This window comes from Podarcis muralis, chromosome 1, assembly GCF_964188315.1.
Source record: "Podarcis muralis chromosome 1, rPodMur119.hap1.1, whole genome shotgun sequence".
In the NCBI taxonomy this organism is placed as follows: Eukaryota; Metazoa; Chordata; class Lepidosauria; order Squamata; family Lacertidae; genus Podarcis; species Podarcis muralis.
In genome coordinates, this window is record NC_135655.1 from 84,060,604 (window position 1) to 84,075,420 (window position 14,817).

General features: G+C 47.2%; 1 protein-coding gene across 3 annotated transcripts in view; it reads right to left on the reverse strand.

The window, feature by feature from the left end:
- Window positions 1–1,062: 1,062 nt before the first annotated feature.
- ASIC4 (acid sensing ion channel subunit family member 4) overlaps window positions 1,063–14,817 on the reverse strand; it is a 211,674-nt gene continuing 197,919 nt past the window's right edge. For 2 of the 3 annotated variants that reach the window (XM_028740988.2, XM_028741004.2), the window contains exons 9-10: window positions 14,221–14,325; window positions 1,063–3,147 (exon numbers count right to left, since the gene is read on the reverse strand). In XM_028740988.2, the coding sequence (XP_028596821.2) occupies window positions 3,028–3,147; window positions 14,221–14,325 (225 nt within the window). In that variant the 3' untranslated portion in view covers window positions 1,063–3,027. Of the gene's footprint in view, window positions 3,148–9,149; window positions 9,306–14,220; window positions 14,326–14,817 lie in introns of those variants that run through there. The other variant, XM_077933775.1, reaches the window with a different exon arrangement.

Sequence of the window (14,817 nt, forward strand, 5' to 3'; positions counted from 1 at the left end):
GAAATCACGCACCCACACATATTCAAGACAGTATCCTCTGTAAGATGCTTTTGAATCCTATCTGTCCCAACTCTTCAGTGGGGTTGCAACCCCCCCCCCAAACTGTTTAGCAGTACTTTAATATAACATGAATGAAATGAAACCATAAACATAGCAAATCAATAAGCTTTGACTCTTGGATGTTAAACTTTGTAGGAGGAAGGCAAAACAATTACTTCACATCTCCAGTGTAAATAGCCATTCTGGATAAATGAATTGTTGTTCATCAAAGCAAACTTTCCTGGGCCAATTAATATAACCAGCCACCGCCATACAAATTTATCATCTTTTTCCAGACTTGAAGCCTCTCGTGAGTATGTGAGGTAAAGCTTGTTGATTCATGATACTTAATTTGTTTTTGTTTTATATTAGGCAGTTGATTAAGACCTTGGTGTCAAACGCGTTTTATGTTCATAAAATTAGAGAATTGCAGAGTTGGAAGGGACCTAAAGGGCCATATAGTCCAATCCCCTGCAATGCAAGAATCGCAGCTAACATATACTTGTACAGGATTTAGCCTATTATGGATTTATTACTGGGAAGCTTGCATATATGGGAGAAAGAATTTAACATACCTTTCCCCAGCTCTGTTCATCCCACTCAATTGGGGTTCTTCCATGGCTGCTTTGTCCAACTCCCTGCGCTACAACCAACCGACCAGTAAGAAAACTAGTTATGGGATCTCCTTCCCACCATTTCTTCTAGTTTGGTCTGCTGGCTACATGAGTGTAAGGATTGCCTGTCTCCAGCAGACACCAGGGATGGTGTCATTTTGATTGCCTGCAGATGAGCATTCAGCCCGAGTTGTTTGTGATTAGACAATATTGGCTATTTAATGAGCATTCATTTGGACATCTTGGCAGGGAGGTTAGGGGACATTGCCTCAATGCAAGTGTTATGTCACATGGTCCAGTGCCTTTCCCCCATCCCTTTCCTGATAGGAGCAGAGCTGGAAAGAAACCAAGGAAGGATGGAGCTCTAGATAATAGTGGGTAGAATCACTGATGACACAAGAAACAAGGCTGGAGTTCTACTTGTGCCTCTTTATTGGGAGAAACTTGTACATTTGTAAAACGGCGACTCGCGCTCAGTAAAGTCATGGGATTAACAGACCCCCTCCTGGGAAGATCCCTGGCTGGGTCCCAGTCGAGTCTCCTGCAGCCTGCACCCTTGGAGTCACACACATATGCAGCAGGCAGGCGGATTTGATTTGCAATATCCCACTCCCTCTGCAGCAGTCAAATGCCTTGACTGCTCTTGGCTCTTGAAGGTGGTGTATGCAAGCGTTTGGTGTTGTCACTGGAGGAGGGGGGGCATTTGCAGCATATTCCTGTGCCACCTTTCTTCCTGAAAATGCACCCCCAGGATTACAGGCACGTTTCCCTAAATGTGGGGCATGACACCATGAGGTGTCTCGACGGTGCATGCTGGAGCCCCCTTTGGTTTGCTACATGGAGGGCTGAGGACCACAGCTGGGTTCTGGGGTATTCCCTTGTCCCATCAAGACAGCACAAGGTAGGTTGGTTGGCTTTTTCCTGTTGTACCTTTACTCAGGGCCCTGCTGCAAAGAGAAAGTTGACATTTCCCCCTGCTGCCCTTGAGTCATCGCACACACCCACACTCCCCACACGTGGATGCACTGGGCAAGTCTGCTACTAAGTGCTTCAGCCTAGGGATCTGAGTTCTGGGGGGCTGCCTGGGCTCCTTATCCTCCCCTTGACATTGTGTGGGACCCATAAGGCTCTTTCTCCTGAGGGTGGGGTGTTTTTGTGTGGCTTGGACCCTGAATACTGCTGGAGGAGGGTGGAAGGGTGGAAGATGTGGGAAGGGGGGGTGTCTGTACATCTGGGAAGGGGCTGCCCCAAGGGAACTCGGGCTTTGTTGGTGCCAGCAGCCTCCTGCAGCATCGGCCTCTGCACTTGAGCTGGGAGGGAACCTGAGATTGGACGTCGATGTTGTGGTGTCCAGCCTTACCAGCAGTTTTTAGCAATGCCGGCAGGGGCCAGCTGCAGCAACGAAAGACTGAGTGTAGCCGGCTAAAAACCACAGACCCAAAACAGTTATGTACAAATATACAGTTCTAAGGGAAGAAGGGATGGGTGACGGCTGGCCAGCCATGAGGGTGAGGGGCCTGTACCCATATGGTAAAGGGGCACATCGTGGGCAGGATGGGAGGTCTTTAAACCTCCTTGTGGGCACAGTCTCAGTGTGGGGGGCAGCAGCAAGTGAGCAGTGGGGTACATCATGGCACTCACTGCCCAACAGCAGCAGCAGCCAGTGGGATACAGGACCTCTTTCCTGCCCTGAGACACCCTTGTGTGCATGTAAAATAGTGGTACATGGAAATGTATGTTTGTAAGGAGGCTGAGGGAAGAGGTGTAAGTAGGAACAGTAATGATAAGACAGGACAAAGTGAGAGGTGTTGGAGGGAACATGGCTCCCGCTACTCAGAGTCTGTGGCAGAGGCTGCCACGTGGGGCTGTGTGTGAGCAGCTGGTTGTGTGGTGCTACCGTGTTATAGACTGGGCCCTGGGAGAGAGAGTTGCCTCTACTTTTGGTGACGCCCTCTTTGCTCCCTTGCGTACTCCATGTCCCCCTTCCTCCCACTTTGTGAAATTCTAGGCAGGCTGCCTGCCTCAGTCAAGCCTTGCTTCCTATCAGTGGAGCAGTTTAGAGTCCATTCCACCTCCCTGTTCTTGGCAGCTGATCCTCTGTCTTTCTCTGTGCTTCAGTATGGGGAAGGTTTGTTGGGGGGGTGCTGAGCCCTGGAGGGCAGGGGCAGGACCAGCTGGACTGGGGAAGGGGGCTAGTTACAGGAGGGAGGGGGCTATAAAAGCATCCCGGTGCTTTTTGGAAGCCTTTGGAGGTGGGAGGAAGGCCTGGCCTGGCCACTTGGAAAAGGCTTCTTGGCGCAGGCCGGAGCCTGCTGTGCCCCAAGCTGCTCCAGAGGCACTGCTGCTGTTTGGGGGGAGCAGCGCACGAGCTGGCTTAGCAAGCAAAGTCTTCGAAGACCCCTTGGCCCGAGTAGTGGTGGCGGTGGTGGTGGTTGGGCAGAAGTCCTGTGGGGTAGCTGCCCTCGTTGTGGCGGCCCAGGCTCTCACAGGAGCTCTGAGAAAGAAAGAAAAAGAAGAAACACGGTCAGCACAGCAGCTGGTACCTCTGGGTGGGTGGGTGGTACATAGCTCTATGAGCATTCTGCTGAAGTTCCCTAGAGAGAGACCTCCAGGAAGGCTGCATGTGACAAGAAGTGATGGAGAGACATCTCCGCTTTCTTGCAAAGTGATATAACATCAGCATGCTATCTATGCCTTGCCCTGCCCCTTTCAGCTCCACAGTGTGATGACCGGGGGCAGTGCTACCATCAGTCCAACTAGGCAGCTGTCCAGCGCACAAGCCTCAGAGGAGTGCAGGACTGACCTTTGAGGGGCAGCTTTATTCAGATTATTTTTTGTTATATCTTAAAAATTTCTGATAATATTTTGGAGAATTTTATTTCTGCAGGACATCTGTTCTTGAAATTTTAAGTTAGCTATGGTGTGTGTGTGTGTGTGTGTGTGTGTGTGTGTGTGTGTGTAATTAGCCTTGCCTAGGGCGCCAATAGCCTGGCCCTGGCCCTGGTGATGACATTACACTGTCTGCTGCATCCAGAAACAAGAAAGAGGCAGGATGAAGAAACATGGACTAGCAGGAACTCTCTTCCTCTGTGGTGGTAGCAAAAGGCTGGAGCTGTTAAGATTATGGCACAGAATGGCAATATTTTTCCACTCCTAAATTTTGCTCTCTGAGATGGGCCTTCGGAATGCTCTATCACAGACTTTGCCTGTTCAGCTCTTCCTTAAACAGCTCCGTCACCTTCTGACAACCTCACTCTCTCCAGGCATCCCATGTACCAAGCCAGATTTAGGCAGTCCCTACCTACTTGACAGTCACCTGCCTTTTTTGTCTAGTCCCCCATTTCCACTACTGGACAGCAATATAACTCCTTCCCAGTGCAAGTTCTTAAGCCTGCTCTGCTTTTGACCCCCTGCCTGTAGCCCTGTTAAATCTCCCACACCCTTAAAGGTGGGATGTGTGTGTGTGGGGGGGGGGGAATCTCACCCCATGGAATAGGAATCTACACTTGGAGGGATGCCACACTGAACCATGTCAAATGAGATCAAGACTCTAAATATAATTACAGCTGTGGGTATAAAGCTGTTAGAAACATGCAGTGCCCTGTGTGATTTAGCGAATGAGATGAAATGATAGCTCCCGAGGGTAAAACTGTACCATGGTATACTTCACACCATCAAATTCAGAGAGGCTCTGTGAGCTCAGGAATCATGCTTTAGGGTGGATATTATTCAAAGAGAAAATTATGAGAGAGATTAGAATGTCCAATCTCATTCTTAAATGGACCAGAGAGATGATTCTTAGCTGCTGCATATATAAATAAGGTGAAGGGGGACAATTCATGTTGATTAAGTAGTAATTCCAATGTTAATAAAATGTGGGATTCCCGGGCAGGAAACTTATTTCAGGTCCTTAACATTGGTCTCTAGGTGCAATAGCAATTTTAATGCGGAGAGCTGAGGCTGCACACAGATGATATTTCTTCAGTGGCATGGAGCTGCTATGTGGGAATATCATTGTCTATACTACATATTCTGTTTTCATTCCATATACATTCCCCTGGTCTAATCCATTTCACTGCACTATTCCCTTGGTAAGGGACCAGGGCAGACACGGCTGCAATTATGAAACAAGAAAAAGGTTCCCACTCTCTCCAGCGAGGTTCTACACCCCATGGATAATGTTTTTGCTGCGCTAGAAAGCTGCCATTGCTGGATCAGGCTTAATTATAGGTTAAGGTGGAAGTTGCATCCATGGGTCTTCAGAAAGCATAGCCTGTGCACAGCATGAAATGCCTTTCACAAACAGGAAAAACAGCATGTCAAAAACACACAAAAGCTTGCATTTCAAATACTGTACAGCATCTCCAAGAAACATTAGGCAAGCAAACAAACAAACAAACATGCACTTCATGGAATGTGGATAAAGATAGAATGGCTTGAATGTGGGGTGTGTGTGTATTTAAATCGTGTTCAACTAAATTTTACTCAGAATAGATCTATCTTAGTCATGCTTGTTAATTTCATGGGTCTTCGCTGAGTAAAACTTAGCTGAATATGTGCTCATTAGCTTACCAGCACAGGGGTGACCTAACTGTGCCACTGCTGGTTTCATGTTATGCCTGGCTAAGCCAGAAGTTCCTGGAGAAAAGGCAGCCTCCCTTGACTCCATGATAATTTTACTGGACTTGCCACCATCCTTCCTGAAGACGAGGCCTCCAGGTGCTTGAGCAGGAAAGGATGAACTGTCACTATAGTACTTGCTCAGGAAAAAAATGATTCTGTCCACAAGGTGGTGCTGTGACAACACAGCTGATCACCTACGCTGGAGCTTATTTTGCACTAGCTGTTTGCCACAGATAAGTATTGATTGGAGGCATCTGTTGCGTGCATCTAACCTGGAGGGACCACGAACAACATCCATCTCTCTTGCTTCTGTTTAGATAGACCCTATGCTGAAGCAGAGTGGCAGGTCCTAAAGGTGTATGTTGCTCCACTGCTTCTGTGGCTGAAAATCTGTTTGGCATCAGACCCCACTCCCATTATTTTTTTAGAGGTGGGGGGAGATTCTAATCCATCCCCTACAATAGATATCAACACTTTCTCATAAGGTTTCCACTGTGAGAAGTTGGAAAAACAGTGTGGTGTTCTCCACAAGTCCTTTCAGATTCTTCTCAATCCCCTCTTATGTCAGAGGACAGGGCTTATATCTGCTCTCCTGGTTTCTGCTCTTGGACCAAAGAGCCCCAGCTCATCCTACGAGTGAGCGCCTATCCCTCCTGCAAACCAGCTGGCATGAGGAATCTTCCTTCTCTGGTATTTTTCCTGCTATTCTTCCACCACTGTAATCTTCCTCTTATCCTGTAAGCACTCCTTCTCTCCTTCTTGGTGTTCTCTGCTGTTTATAAGACCCCTTCTACCCATCCCACCTGCTGCCCTCCCACAGCCCACCTGGGTTTAAGTCCAAACAACAGGTATGGGCAGGAAGAACAACTTTTTTGTGGTCTCTCCCAACTTCACAGCTGCTCCCCCCCCCCAAAAAAAACCACACAAATCAGATGCAACTGCAATTCTTACCATGTGGCTGGTTTAGGTTACAAGGAGCTGCCCTGCACTAGGTGGGAAGCCAGGACCATCAACTAGCTCAGGGCTGCCCGCTCTCAATGGAAGTGGCTGTCCAGGGTGTCGGGCAAAGGACTCTCCCAGCACAGCTGCCTGAGATTTTAAGCAAGAAGGTACTAAACGTAGGGAGGTCCATGTGAATATCTGTTGCTGGACTTGCAACTGAGGGGAGAGTGCTGCTGAATGCAGGTGCTGCTTGTGGGCTTTCCCTGAGCATTTGGCTGACCAATGCGAGAACAGGATGCTGGGATAGATGGGCCTTTGGTCTGACCTGGTAGGCTCTCCGTATGTCCTTATGGTATGTACTTCGCATTGTATCTAGGGCACACCCCCTTGATTTGTGCTATTGTGCATCTCTGTGATAAAAACCGAAGTAATATGCAACTGCACGGTTATTACATGTGAGGTTAAAATAAAAACATAAAAAGGAGAAAGTGAAGGAACCGAGTAATCACAGCTCAGTCGGCCCAGAATAGCTCATCTCTGTGCCGACAAACGATGCTGTTAAGGAGCCAATGTCCAAATTCAACCCTGAGCCACATGGAGTGTGCCAGTGTGCAGTGGACAGTACTGAGTCTACTGCAGTAAAGACATATATCCCATGCCAGGAGTAACCCTGGGATGTTTGGCTGCAATCCTGAGACATCGACAGCAACAGCCTCATTGATTTTAATGGCTCAGGATTGCAGCTTTCATGTCCTGAAAGCCAAGATGAGAACAAAGGACTTCCTCCAGCGGGTTGGGTCCAGAGTTAAGCCTGTAAATCCACAACCACTCAAGTGGAATACAAAATGCTGCTTTCATCTTGGCTGGTGTGCTAGGAGTGAGCACAGCTTTGCTGGGGTGATGCCCAGAGGTCCTGCTGCAGCCACATGGGCCTCTTTTGCCTTCAGTGCCCTACTGGCCAACTCATCAGAGGCAGCATTGGAACTGCCACGGAACGAAGACCAGTCTGGGTAGTTCTCTGTCTGCACCTTTATTTACAGCCCTTTGCTGCAGCCAGGTTGAATTTCAAGGAGCCCTAGCTTCTATTGACTTAAATGTTGGCAGCAGCAGGAAATTAAAGTAAACTCAGCTGCTAATTAGTTATTCCTTGTCCAAAGGCTCCAGAGCCAGCCAAAAATCGGCATGTTTGATGGGCTTTCCCTGGCTCTGCCTCCTGTGTTTTATCTTTATATAACATCAGGGCTCCTGGGATATTGAATGCACCAGCGGAACGGCTCCCGCTCATGCCGTAATACAGGCATGCGGTATATGTCACTCGCTCACCATCATGCTCACATGAGATTAGAGGCAGGCAATGCAGCTCTCCCTATCTCTCATGCTCACTCACACATGCACGCAAACAATTCAGTGCCAGCTCCAGGATTTGGGGAGCATGCGAGCCTAGATGTTATGGGACATGCCAACCTAGAATTCAAGTCATGCTGCCTCTGATCTTCTTGAATCCTCCAAGTAACATGAGAATGGCACTACTGTTGAGGCAGCAAGTCACTTGCTGGCCTTGGGGCCCCAGGAAATGCCCAACTGCACCATTACAGCTTGCCCTGATTACACAATATTGCTGTATACGCATGACTATGCAGACCTGCCTGAATGTTAAGATCATCCTCTGTGACCTTTCTCTGGGTGGTTCCTGCCATTAGAAGTTGGTTAGGTAGAAAGGGACCATTTCAGCAGGAACACCCATTTGTGTGTGTGTGTGGGGGGGGGGTCCGCAGGGCTCCAAATCTTGTATCGTTCTAGCACCACAGGAAAGCCACCAGGGAATAATGCTTAAAGGAGAGAGAGAAGGAACCTGTGGCCTTTAAGCTGTTCCAGCTTTCCAAAGGTCAAGCAGCGGAAAAAGGGAACGTAGGCTGGAAAACACAGAGTGGGAGGGCTGTTGTCTGCAAAAAAGACTCAGCCCTGACCTGAAATTATCTGCATCCAGGCTGGGTCAGAAGGAACCAATGGACTACATGGCAAATGGCACCCAGAATAGAAGTGCTGGCCCAGTCTTCCTCTACTCTGCATCTTTGAGTGGCTTACCACAAGTGCTGTTGTGTTCAAGTCCTGTGCACAAGCTCCCCCTAGGCATCTGGCTGGCCACTGTGAGAACAAGATGCTGGACCAAATGGGTCTTGGGCCTGATCCAGCAGACTCTTCTTATGTGCTTAGATAGAGGCACCAGCCCATCATTTAGAAAGCCACCTGTTTGTATTCCAATGCATGTATTCTCATGCAGACTGCATGGCTTCACCCTACGGGCGGCTGCCTTTCTTTGGTAGCCACCACTTATTCCTTGCTTCTCCACGCCCGGCACCAGCAGCTCTCAGTACGCTTCATTCATGTTATCGCTGCCTTCTTGTGTAGCCTGTGCCTGGAGAGGGCTGTTCCACTCTCCTCCACCTTCCCAGTCCTCCATGTGTCTCTAAATTTTCTCCTCTCCGGGTTCTGTGTCCTTGAATCTGTTCCTGAATCTCAGCCTCCGAGCCATCCATTCATGTCTAAACAAAGGGTGACCTGGATCCTCCATCTGTTTCCAGCGTCCTCGATGACATGCTACTTTGCAGTGGATTGATGGTGGGGCAGTGCTTCCAAGTTGGTACAAAGAACTGCGCATCTGTGTTGGTCTCAGGGTCCCACTAATGATACAGCAGATACAATTTAGTTCCACATTGATCTTCCCTGCATGGGCTGGGCAGTACCAGGCAGGGAATCAACAGTCAGCAGAGCCAGAGCTGCTACATTTGTGCATCTGTGTACCATTTCATTTGCCAGCTTCTGAAGCCCAACCACACTATGCTGTTGGTTTTCCTCCCTGGTTTTGGGATTTGTGCCCTGAGCAAGAAAGAACAGCCTAGCGTGATTTCAAGTAGACCAGTTACCCTGGAGTAATGTATTAAGGGGTTTTATTTCCGGCAGCTACAATCATGTTGCAGGGGAGAAAGTCACAAGCTGGAATTTGCAGCACACCTTTTCCTACTCAACGGCTCTGAAGCATTCCTTTTCTTGACTAACGGTGCAGAGGTTATCAGGACAAAGATACTTCTGTGGAGGCAGGAAAAAGAAATTATAAAAAAAATCCTTGGTGCCTAAATCCGCGAATGGTTCCTCATTCTCCATCTCTGCCATCTATTTCTCTTCCCATTCATCTCGGTGAAAAAATGTCGATATGTAGTAATGAGGCCATTAACCAAACAATCTGGTAGGTCTTAGATATTTTCTCTCTCCTTTCAGTAGGTGTCTGCTGTGGTTCACAGGAGCAGGAGCCTCTGCATAGTCTAGGAAAATGGTACTGGTCTTCTTTACACCTCTGTGAAAACTAAAGTGCTGCGCTTGACCAAGGCTAGCTAGGCCTGAGCCCTCTTCAATTTTTGGTAGCATTTCCTTTGCACACTTGGGGACAGGTATGTTAAGACTGGTTTCTTTTTAATGATTAACAGGCCCAGGAAGGCACAAGACCATTATTATACCATTGACTACTATATGAGGAAGTCTTGAGACGCCCACTTTTCATTTAAAAAGGAAAACAGGATTCTGTATTCACTGTTGATGTCTATGTTGTTTAACATCTGCATGAAACCACTGGGCAGGGTTATCCGGAGGTTCAGAGTAAGTTGTCAGCAGTATTCTGATGACACTCAGCTCTATTTCTCTACCTCTGCAGGTGAGGCAGTGGAAGTGCTGGACCAGTGTCTTGCCTTGGTAATGGACTGGATGAGAGCCAACAAACTGAAACTCAATCCAGATAAGACTGAAGCATTGTTAATGGGTGGTTCCCTATACCAGATGGGTGGGAGGTTGCCTGCTCTTGGGGTTACACTTCCTCTGAAGGAGGTTTGTAGCTTGGGGTACTCCTGGATCCTTTGCTATTCCTCAAGACCCAGGTGGCTTCAATGGCCCTTCCACCAGCTTTGGTTGGTGGCCCAGCTACGCCCCTAACTGGACAGGGATAGCCTAACTACTATGTCTATGTTCTGGTAATCTCAAGGTTAGATTACTGCAATGCGTTGTACTGCCTCTGAAGACAGGCAACTTCAGCTAGTGCAGAATTCAGCGGCCAGGTTGCTTACTGTATCAGGATGGTTTGATCATATTACACTGATCCTGGTCTGACTGCACTGGCTACCAATTAGTTTCCAGGCCCAATTCAAAGTGCTGGTTTTGACCTATAAAGTCTTAAACGACTCAAGACCGCAATACCTTACTGCCTCTTTCCATATGAACCTACCCGGACCCTGAAGTCATATTCTGAGGCCCTTCGTCGTATACCGCCTCCTCAGGAGGTCTGGAGGGTGGTAACACAAGAACTAGCCTTTTCTGCAGTGGCTCCCCAGGGAGGCTCACCTGGCACCTTCATTATACCCCTTTAGGCACCCAGCAAAAACATTCCTTTTTAACCAGGCCTTTGGTTGATTTAATTGTCATCCTTATTGTTATTTGTGCAATAAAATAACAGAGGCAAACAATGATTTTGCCTTCCAATTCATATGTGTAACCTTTTAGAAAAGTGAAAAATGCAAAGACCATTTCCTAGACCTCTTCACTCTGATCTATGGCAACAGGATCTTTACATAAATCTGCACAGAGCTGCACTCACAGCTACTCAGAAATTGCTTCAGCACAGGGATCTGGAGGGGGTAATTCAATCAGTTCTATTTTCAGCCATCTCATTCTGGGCACCATCTTTTCCTTCCAAATGGCAGCCTGTTGAGTGTGCACTGCAGCTGATCTAGGTGTGAAAGCCTGTTTCTGTGGGTGGAAGTCACTGGGTCAGGTTCCTTGATTTGGAGGAGTTCTTAAAATATACATAGTCTGGATCCTTCTTTGATGCATCTTTAGCTTGCATTTACATCTTATGTATTCCCAGTCAACTCTTTCTGCAGCTGAATGGCCTTATCAGCTTCTTCCTGCTCGGGGTCTGAGATTTATCAGCATCTTGTTAGATACACATTTTCTAAACAATTCATTTCCATAGGTGAGCAAACAGCCGGCAGATATCAGAGCCTCTCTTTCTTCACGGGTGCAATGTTGGTTTTTGAATGTTTACACTACTTAACTCCCTGATTTAAAGCTAAATAGAGTCATTGTGGTACAGTGCCAGGTCACATCTTTTGTTTTTCAAACAGTTACTATTATAGATTAGATTTCTTTGTTCTGTTATATCCTGCCATCTTTCCTCTCCCTACCAATTTGCTTCATTAACTGTTAGCAAAGTAGGTCAATTCTTTTGCAGAAACTGTTTCTGAAAAAAAACACCAGTGTGCATCTTTGATTTTCTTTTGTCTCTTTATCAAGGTTGTGGAAGTGCTCTCTACACTCTCTTTAGGATTATTATTTATTTGCAAGGAGGCAAGATTTGCTATCCAAAGGCTATCTTTGTAAATTCCCGGGCCAGCAAGACATTCTGTCTCTGGAATGCAACTCTCATTGACAGTTGGCCATGCTGGCTGGGGCTGAGGAGAGTTGGGAGTCCAACAATATCTGGAAGGCTGGAGATTCCCCTCCACTGCTGTAAGAGGTGGTGGGTCAAGGCATTGGTTTCCATCTCCCTAAGTAGAGGAACCATCTCACACTCCTCAACTGCCTAGAGGGACAGATTTGGCTTAAGGCTTCCAGTTGCTGACACCTTCTATAAACACCGCAAACGAACTTCTGGAAAACATTCCTGATTGGAGATTGGTTTCTTTAGAAGCACAGGCCTAACATCTCCTTTAGCTCTCAGAACCTTTGGAAAGCACACTTGTCAATTTCACTAGGCAATAACTCATATTCTTCGTAAGTAACCAGCTTTCCATATTCTGGTCCCTGTTGTAGGTTTCCCATGTCAGGTGGGATGCAGCAAGAGGAAAGCAGAGAGGAGCTGTCACTTGCCTGGCCACACTGAATCTGCTGCACTTGAGAGACGCAGAGTGAACAGATGCTCAAGCTGAGCTAGGAGGTGCTTTCATCCACTGACTGCTCTCTGGGTTTATATACTGTAAAACACTTATTGCCCAGGATGGTTTTGTAGTAAATTCCCCATTTTAACTACGACAGGTTCACAGATGTAACCAAAGCCTTCTCTGCGAGCATCGCACAAGCAGTCTTGCCTCTTTTATGCACAAACAAACAGAAACATATGTATGTGCATATGTATATGTATACATTCATGCACACATGTATGTATTGGTATATAGGCGCTGTCTATCCGGATCACAATGGGCTCACACAAATACATAAAAATACTCATAGGAGCATGTCCACACACTGCTTGCAGCAGCACAGTCATGTGTTGCACATGAGAACTCAGCATGTTGGTCTGTTAACATGATAGCTAAATGAAACTTCAGCAGGATGCAACTTCAACACTAGATAGCCATCAAATCTATGTCCTGCCTATGAGCTTCCAGGGATATCTAGCTTGACACCGTTGGTGGGAAAAGGTGCTGGACCAGATGGACCTTGGTCTGATTCTGAAGGGCTCTTCCCATGGTCCAGAGCACAAAAAGGACAAACAGAACTGTAAGACTTCAAGCAACATTTGTTGCTTACTACACAACGTCACACCCAGCGTTGAGGCACTTTAATATATGACAATGGCGATGCAGTGTTTAGCAGGTCCAGATACACACTGAACCTTGGTAAGACGGAAGCTTTGTGGGTGTGAAAGTTCCCAAGTTTCAGAAATGGGCAGTTTCAGAAATTGCCTTTTCTTGATGGAGTTGCACTCTCCCTGAAGGTACAGGTACATAGCATGGGAGTACTCTTGGATCCATCACTGTCACTGGGTGCTTGGTGACTAAGAATGCCTTTCCCAGCTTGGGCTTGTATGCCTTCTTCAGCCGTTCCTGGACAGGGATACATGGGCCACGTTGCTGCATGCCTGGAGGACCTCTAGAATGGACTGCTGCAGTGCTACCTACATTGGGTTACCCTTGAGGGTGGTTCAGAAATTGCAGCAAGTGCAGAATGCTGCAGTCCAGTTTTTGGCCAGAGCAGCTCCGCATCAGCATTTTGGTGCGGAAAGCCAGCACATTACCAAACAAAGTTCAAGGTATTACTCTCAGTGTATAAAGCCCTAACCTGAAGTTACCTGAAGGACCACCTTGTGCTTTATAAACTGGCCAGAAAACTGTGACCATCTGGAGAAGCCCTACTTACTGTCTCATAGTTATTTCATATTTGTTTAATTTCTATACAAACCGAAGCTTTTAGCATGGTGGTACCAGTAACTTGCCACAGTGTTCCTGTTGAAATCAAACAGGCACCGACAATTCTGGAAACATTTTGTTTTGCCAAGCATTTCTAAGAGAAGTAATTTGATTCAGTGCTGGCCATTTGTTTTAGAATCACAGATCTGGAAGGGACCACGAGGGTCATCTAGTCCAACCCCTTGCAATGCAGGAACCTTTTGCCCAACATGCTGCTCAAACCCCCAACCCTGAGATTAAGGGTCTCATGCTCTACCAACTGAGCCATCCCTGAGTTTTGTATGTTACGGTTTTATAATTCTATAGTTTTCTAATTCTTTTTTTTTGTACACTGCCTTGATGTATTCTATCAGTTAGCAGTTTGTAACTCATCTCATAAATAAATACACAGAATTTGCACAGCAGCTGACACATTAACGTGCATCTTTTCCAGCCGATGCTGTTAAGAAATACAGACACACATCACATGCAGCCCACATGGCCCAAAGCATGCAGTGGTCCACAAACAAAACGAGGCTCTCGTGCTTAAATGACACAAACTCTCCAACATCATTTTTCATATCGGTGGGCATTGTGTGGATCTACCCAATACAAATATGCAAAAAGATAGAATATTGTTCTCTCTTACCCTCCCCATCCCTCTCTAGCTGACCAGGTTCAAAGCTGGGAAAGGCAAAGAATTGCACCTCGCTTCCTTCCAGCGATCCACCCACTCCCCATTTTATGGCAGCTGCAGGAAATAGTCTGGGTGGCAAGGGAAACAAGTGTACCTGCTCCTTGATCTCCTCCAGTCCCAGGGTGGCAATGCTGCCTGAAGGCTTCTTCAGAGGGGGCTTGGGGCGTCGTAGGCCATGGGCCACCTTGTCACGGATCACCTGGGGCACAGCAAAAGGCAGAGAGTGGCAGCTCCATGTGTGTTTAAACTCCTATATCACTTTGCAGTAGGGAACGTGTCATATACACACAGCAACTCCTGCCAACTTGCATTTTGCTCTATTCCCACTTTGCCCTATGATGTCATCAAGCTAGATTTCTTCGTCCTGCAAGCAGGTAGTCATGAACAGCCAAGCATCCTACATGGACCATAGCAAGGACCTATCATACAGACTGTGGTTGGAGTTCACTGAAGCTGTCCAGATGCAGCAGATGTTACCAGCTTGTTCTGTAGTACTGGAGGCAGGGCAGACTTGTGGCTCCCTAGCTGTTGTTTGACTCCCAACTCCAAGTATCCCTTGTTCCTCATCCTTGCTCTAGAAGTGGTCCAGGTGCTGGTTATTACCACCTTGGGGGGGGGGGGATAGCATAGCCTGTGCTGACAGCAGGTAAACTCATTGAATTTAGGGGAGTTTGCCAGCTCTATGTAAGGT